This window comes from Populus euphratica, unplaced genomic scaffold, assembly GCF_000495115.2.
Source record: "Populus euphratica unplaced genomic scaffold, PopEup_1.0 scaffold2075.1, whole genome shotgun sequence".
NCBI classification, from domain to species: domain Eukaryota; kingdom Viridiplantae; phylum Streptophyta; class Magnoliopsida; order Malpighiales; family Salicaceae; genus Populus; species Populus euphratica.
This window is the reverse complement of record NW_011501930.1, coordinates 7,288-14,477: the sequence shown is the minus strand read 5'-3', so window position 1 is coordinate 14,477 and position 7,190 is coordinate 7,288. Positions and strand designations below refer to the sequence as shown.

The 7,190-nt window shown below is 37.2% G+C and overlaps 1 protein-coding gene across 1 annotated transcript; it reads left to right on the top strand.

Moving 5' to 3' along the window:
• The first annotated feature begins 268 nt into the window (after positions 1-268).
• On the top strand, positions 269-5,896 carry KC1 (potassium channel AKT1). Its single transcript, XM_011016609.1, has 11 exons — positions 269-516; positions 1,408-1,773; positions 1,877-1,934; positions 2,029-2,349; positions 2,454-2,699; positions 2,807-2,905; positions 3,073-3,105; positions 3,213-3,398; positions 3,657-3,851; positions 3,939-4,014; positions 4,864-5,896. The coding sequence occupies exons 1-11, from the start codon at positions 329-331 to the stop codon at positions 5,736-5,738; spliced, it is 2,643 nt and encodes an 880-aa protein (XP_011014911.1). The 5' UTR covers positions 269-328; the 3' UTR covers positions 5,739-5,896.
• Positions 5,897-7,190: the final 1,294 nt, after the last annotated feature.

Here is a 7,190-nt window from a genome sequence, read left to right as displayed (position 1 = left end):
GTGTAGATCACAATATTCCTTACTATATTCATGTTCAATTCATTTATGAATGCACATTCTTTTATGTGCAAAAAAGTTTTTATTTCTTTTCATAAATAGAATTATAAAAAGGAGTTGACTCCAGGAAGAGTACTCTTGACAAGAAAGGAAATAACTCGAAAAAAAAGGAGGCAAAGGGAGGGAATGGAGTTTTATAAATTGAGCAACGGGAAAGAAGGCAAAATAATAAATATAATAATAACAATATCAATATCAGAAACCAAGAAACGCAAAATCTCTTTTTCTTTCTTTCCTTGTCTCTCTCAGGCAGGAGTACAGTATTCAGAGAATGGACACTCTGCGAAACAGGGGTGTCTTCAAGGTTACAGTATGTGGGCAAGAGGAGTTAGAGCGGCTGTCAAGGGATGGTAGCCATTACAGTCTCTCAACAGGGATTTTGCCTTCACTTGGTGCAAGAAGTAACCGAAGAGTTAAGCTCAATAGGTTTATTATATCGCCTTATGACCGACGTTACAGGTGATGCCATATTCCCTGGTTTTCTCTTCCTGGTTTCAAGATTTTGACGAGTTTCTTCTTCTTGTGTGTGTGTGTGGGTGGTTTTGAATCTCCATTGAAAACTCTTTCTTTGTTTTCTTTTGGTATCTGGAAAATTACCATGTTGTTGGTTTTACCACAACCTAAGAGAATATACAATTTACATATAATTTTGTTCTGCTTAGAATCCCAAGTCCAATCTGGTAAATATTTTCAGTTTGGGGATGGCAGTTTGTTGGATCCATCATTCTGGCAACTAAATATGTTTAATTTCTTGCCTTTTCCGTGACACTTGTTATTTTTGTGATCTGTGTTTGGATTGCTGGAATTGTATTCTAAAAGTGACAGATGCTAATATCTAACCTTCAATTCTTTTCATTTGTTGGTTTGCTTTTGTCTTTGAGCCAGAACAAAATTAAAGGTGTTCCTAAAACTGAGATTCCTCTGCTTTGACTTGTGTAGTCTACAACACTCTTCAGGTTTTTTACAACCGCTTGCTGTTTTACCCATTTTTAACTACTCCATCTTTTCATGGAAGAATGAGTTTGGAAGCTAATTTAAGTGTTCAACCTTGCAAAAATTAGAATCTAAAACTTTTGAACGATAGTCAACAGTTTGCTGCCAGGTTTTAGTTTGTTACTTGCCTTTTCAGTTTGTTTAAAATCTCTCAACATTGAAGTGGATTTGGTGCAGAGTGGCGCAAAAAGATCCATATAGCTGACCCCAACTAGTTTGGGAGCGAGGCTTACTTCTTGTTGTTGTATAGTGTAGCAGTACATATGTCGATAACTCGTAAAAATTCCTAAAGGAAGAAAAAAAACTCGTATGCTTGCTAAACAATCAGCCTAAGCCTTAAAATGGTTAACCTTGCAGAGTATGGGAGACATTTCTCGTTGTTCTGGTCATCTATACGGCTTGGGTATCACCTTTCGAATTTGGATTTCTCAAACAACCAGAGAGACCACTCTCCATCTGCGATAATGTTGTCAATGGATTCTTTGCTACGGATATTGTTTTAACCTTCTTTTTGGCTTACCTTGATAAAACCACCTACCTACTCGTTGATGATCGCAAGAAGATTGCATGGAAGTATGCCACTTCCTGGTTGGCTTTGGATATCATATCCACAACCCCCACTGAACTAGCTCGGAAGATCTCCCCTAAACCATTCCAGTCCTATGGCTTCTTCAACATGCTTCGCCTTTGGCGTCTCCGAAGAGTCAGTGCCCTGTTTTCTAGGTAAACAGTTTTTCCTCACCTAGCTAGCTTGATTTTTAACTTCAAACGTAATTAATATCTATCGTTTGTTTTGATGACTCCCTTAAATATTTTCTGTGGACAGATTGGAGAAAGATAGGAACTATAACTATTTCTGGGTCCGGTGTGCTAAACTTATATGTGTGAGTGTTCAAGTTAAGAATGGGATTGACATGAATGAAAATGTATTCTTTCTAGAACTGCTATTATTTATCATGATCTGTATGCTCCCTATAGGTCACTCTTTTTGCCGTACACTCCGCCGGATGCTTCTATTATCTTATTGCTGCACGCTACCATGATCCGCAGAGGACATGGATTGGAGCATCCCTAGGAGACAATTTCCTAGAGCAGAGTTTATGGAGAAGATACGTGACTTCCATCTACTGGTCTATTACTACTCTAACAACTGTGGGATATGGTGATCTGCATCCCGTGAACACAAGGGAGATGCTGTTTGACATCTTCTACATGCTCTTCAACCTTGGATTGACGGCATACTTAATTGGAAACATGACGAACTTGGTTGTGCACGGGACTAGTCGAACTAGAAGATTTGTGAGTATCATTGATCAGTTCAATATTCTAATGGATTCACATATCAAGAATCTAACTTCTGATTATTTATAATCACGACCTTCCTGATAAATCCGAACTCCCAGAGAGATACAATTCAAGCTGCTTCAAGTTTCGCTCAGAGGAACCAGCTGCCTGGTCGCCTACAAGATCAGATGCTTGCACATTTGTGCTTGAAGTTCAGGACAGATTCAGAGGGGCTGCAGCAGCAAGAGACTCTTGATTCCCTTCCAAAAGCCATCCGTTCAAGCATTTCACATTATCTTTTCTACTCTCTTGTGGACAAGGTCTACTTGTTCCAAGGGGTTTCCAATGACTTGCTTTTCCAGTTGGTAGGTCACTAAAAGCATCCGTAACCTTTTATTTTTCATCGTTTCTTTTTCTGCTTCTTTATTATCTATTTATGTAGGATTTTTGTTTCTGTTATTGAATTCCAAAGGTCTCAGAGATGAAAGCCGAGTATTTTCCTCCCAACGAAGACGTGATCCTGCAGAATGAAGCACCAACAGATTTTTATATACTTGTTACTGGTGCTGTGGTAAAAATCAACTCTTGTCGTTGGATTCAATTGTTTCATACTTTATATTTGTGATTTTGGAGTTACAGATAGGCTCAATCCGTTGATTTTATTAACAAGTGTGGGATTTTTCATTTAGTCAAATTTGCTATACATGGCCTTCAATGATTGGGTTAATTTTGTTGCAGGATCTACTTGTTATAAAAAATGGAGTTGAACAGGCAAGTCTTATTTCTATCAACACATAGAATGACACATAAATTTAAACAAATTGAAATTTCTAGCTCTACTGTTCAACGGTCGCTGAAATTATGATGGATGAAAGCAGGTTGTTGGCGAGGCTAAAACTGGTGATCTTTGCGGTGAAATTGCAGTACTGTGTTGTAGGCCACAGCTCTTCACAGTGCGAACCAAGAGATTGAGCCAACTATTACGACTGAACCGTACTGCGTTCTTGAATATTGTTCAGGCCAATGTTGGAGACGGGACCCTAATCGTGAACAATCTCCTTCAGGTCTGTGAACTCAATATAACCTGGCGACAGTTTTATACATATGTAGAGCATGAATCTCATTACACATGGAGTTTTTCATACCCATAATTTGTATTGAGCTTCAGAAACTTTCTATAAGATATAAACTATAAAATTCTATCAGAATTGCAGTACAGGCTTTCAAGAAGATCAAAACCTTTGGTGTTGAACATAAAAGCTGTAATAATCTTAATTTTACTTCAAGCATAATTAGTTTGCTTTCTATTTATGGCGGGGCAGTATTTGAAAGAACTGAAAGACCCAATTATGGAAGGAGTGTTGCTGGAGACGGAGAACATGCTAGCTCGTGGTAGAATGGACCTACCTCTCACTCTATGCTTTGCAGCACTAAGAGGAGACGACCTTTTGTTGCATCAGTTGTTGAAACGGGGCCTGGATCCAAATGAATCAGACAACAATGGGAGGTCAGCAATGGTATGTAAAGGTTAACTTTGCTTCTTTTCAAACACACAAATTATACTGGATAATGATATGCTATTGCTTTTAATTTATGCTCATTAGCATATAGCAGCTTCCAAAGGAAGTGAGAACTGTGTCCTACTTCTACTGGATCATGGAGCTGATCCTAACTGCCGAGGTATCTTCTATTCTCTTGCCTTATACAAGATTTGGGGGAATGTAGATGGAATCGTTTTCCATACCATTATATTTTCTGACTAGTTTTGATCGATCCATAACAGCAGACGCCATGCCTAGCCTGTTTATAGTTGCTTTGTTAGCTTGCAACTGCACGCACACGCACAACTAGTTACATGTGAAGTTGGAATCAGTGAAATAGATGCGCGAAGCATGCTTGCCAGTCCCCTGTCATGGCTGTTTCCAGATATTATTAAATTAATCATTTTTCGACTAAATCCCAAATTTGGCTCTGCGCATGATGTAGTCTGTCCTAAATATCTTTCAGGGTCAATAATGCAGATGTCTCATTCTTCTATTATAGTTTAAATTAATAATGCAAGATACTCGACAGCCTGCTTGCTAGTAGTAGATAAAAATATTGAATCTTAACGAGTCAAAAGCAAATATGTTTATTTACCTTATCCAGACTGGTTCCTTCTTCTTCAGATAGAGGTCCATGCTTGGTTGTATAATTGCTCAGAATAATTAGGGAACAACCATGCAATTCTCCAATAGTCAACTGTCATGACATAAGCTTGCATTTTGAATCTGGCGGAACATAATTTGTTTAATATTTTCACACGACTCCTAAAATTTGTCTTGGATGTCTAAATGCTTTGTGCTTGATTGTTTTCATTTTTATGAGTAGAGAACAAGTATTCATCTTTCCGATAAGCATCAGAGCATTAAACTATAAAGAAGTTTACTTTAGGGGGATCTATTATTACACAATCTGATTTCCTCATCAAACCTTAATCAGTCTGAAGGATTTCTAAAGAGTGATTTAATTATTTGGAGGTGCATGTAGACTCGGATGGAAATGTACCACTCTGGGAGGCAATGCTGGGAGGCCATGAAGCAGTGGCCATACTACTGATACAAAATGGTGCAAGCATACGTCATGGAGATGTTGGCCATTTTGCATGCACTGCTGCTGAGAAAAACAACTTGAACTTGCTCAATGAAATTGTTCGATATGGAGGGGATGTGACAAGTCCAAGGAACAATGGCATCACTGCTCTGCATGTAGCAGTTTGCGAAGACAACGCTGAAATAGTGAGATTCCTCTTGGATCAAGGTGCTGATATTGACAAACCAGATGGTGCCCATGGTTGGACTCCAAGGGGTCTAGCTGACCAACAGGGACATGAAGAAATAAAATTCATTTTCCAAACTCGTATAGAGGCTAAAACGCAATCCTTTGTTGCTATTCCTGAGAAGCAGGAATATGGAATTCGATTTCTTGGGAGGTTTACAAGTGAACCAACTATTCGGCCTTTGTCTCAAGAAGCTTCATTCCCAGCTACAGATGTATCATGGAGTCAAACCCGTCCGAGGCGCAGGACTAACAATTTTCACAACTCACTCTTCGGGATGATGTCAGCTGCCCACAGAGCGAAGAAAGACTTGCTGTTCCCAACCAGCCATGCTAGTCATGGAGCCAGTCCTGCTAGAGTAACAATTAGTTGCCCAGAAAAGGAAGAAGTTGCAGGAAAGCTTGTTCTACTTCCCAATAGCTTCCAGGCATTGCTCGAGATTGGTGCTAAAAAATTCGACATCTCACCTGCCAAAGTAATGAGCAAGGATAAAGCTGAAATTGATGGCATTGAGGTGATTAGAGATGGTGATCATCTTATATTTGCCACCGATGGAATGCAAGAGACTAACAACAAAGACTCATAATTTTTATTTATTTATTTTTTGCGCCGACAAATGTCTTGTCCAATTTTTCGTTTTCTTTTTCGATATTTTAGCACCCCCATTCAATTTCATATCCAGTGTTAGATTTTGGGTGCAGTGGATCCAGAGACGGATGCTGCCCCTCTCCTCTATCTTCGCTTGTTCAATCCACCACTTCTCTTCACCGGAAATTATACACAAAATATGATTGAAAATCGACGAGAGAGTTGCTTTGTGAAAAGCCAATCCTATGGATATCTACCTACAGAGAATAGTTTTGAAAACCGGTACTGTAGTGGACCCCGGCTCATGCCTTATGATTGGATCACTCAGTAGCGGAGGCAGGGGCTGGCAGGACCCCCAAATTTTCCCAGTTTTTTTCTTATATAAAATAATTAAAATTTTAATTTTTTTAAAATAATAATTTTAATTTGATTCATCTTAATTTATTTTTTTCCTTACTCCACCCCTGGGATCACTGATCAATCCTAATTTTATATTTTTATAAAGCAAAATGACTCTGTTCTTATGAATAATGTTACAATATGCTGTTCTTTTCATCTTTTTAATAATAATAATAATAGCAACAACAATTGTCATTATTACTCAACTTGTTTTTTCAGAAGAAGCGTCTTTGTCATTCTACGTGTTTATGATCTATCTATTGCTATTTGTTGGTCTGTTTTTTGCCCTACAAAAAAACAAACCCTAATCCTGAAACCCAGCTCCAATGTGTAACATTAGGGAAGCAGTATGCAATGCATTATTAATTCCCATCTATACTCTGTGTGTGCACGTGCTCGTGTGCATGCGTATGTATCTGCTGCTCTCAAAGGGGAATTCTTTTTAGTTACTGTTTATTTGTTAGAAAATATTTTTTAAAAAAATATATTTTTTAGAAAAATAAATTTTAAAAATATAAATTATTTTCTGATATTTAAAAATATAATAAAAAATAAATTAAAAAATATTTTATAGTATTTGGTTAAAATAAAATACTTTACAGTGTTTTGTTATGTTATGGAAAATTAACAAATAATATAACATTTCTAAATTTTTCACAACTTCCAGAAAGTGTTTTCCCCCTAAATTTTCCTGAAAAATACTTTTCTAGAAACCAAGTTAAAATTTTTTTTAACTAAAAAGTATTTTCCGTTGACCAACTTTACTAATGACAAGCAAACACAGAAAAGTTTAGAAAGTTATTTCCCAAAAATCACTTTTCAAGAAATAAACATAGCCTTATAGTTACTGCAAAATAAATTATAGGGAGATAAAAGAAAATGGGTGAGAGAGAGATAAAGAGAAAGAGAGGAGAAGAAGAAGCATTGGCAATTTTATATGGTTTTAAAACTATGGTGCAAAAGGTAGCTTCTATTAAAAAATATATCTTAGTGATTGGAACCTCCTTTGTGTGTGGTTTCCAATTGAATAATAAGAGTTTATTGACACGAC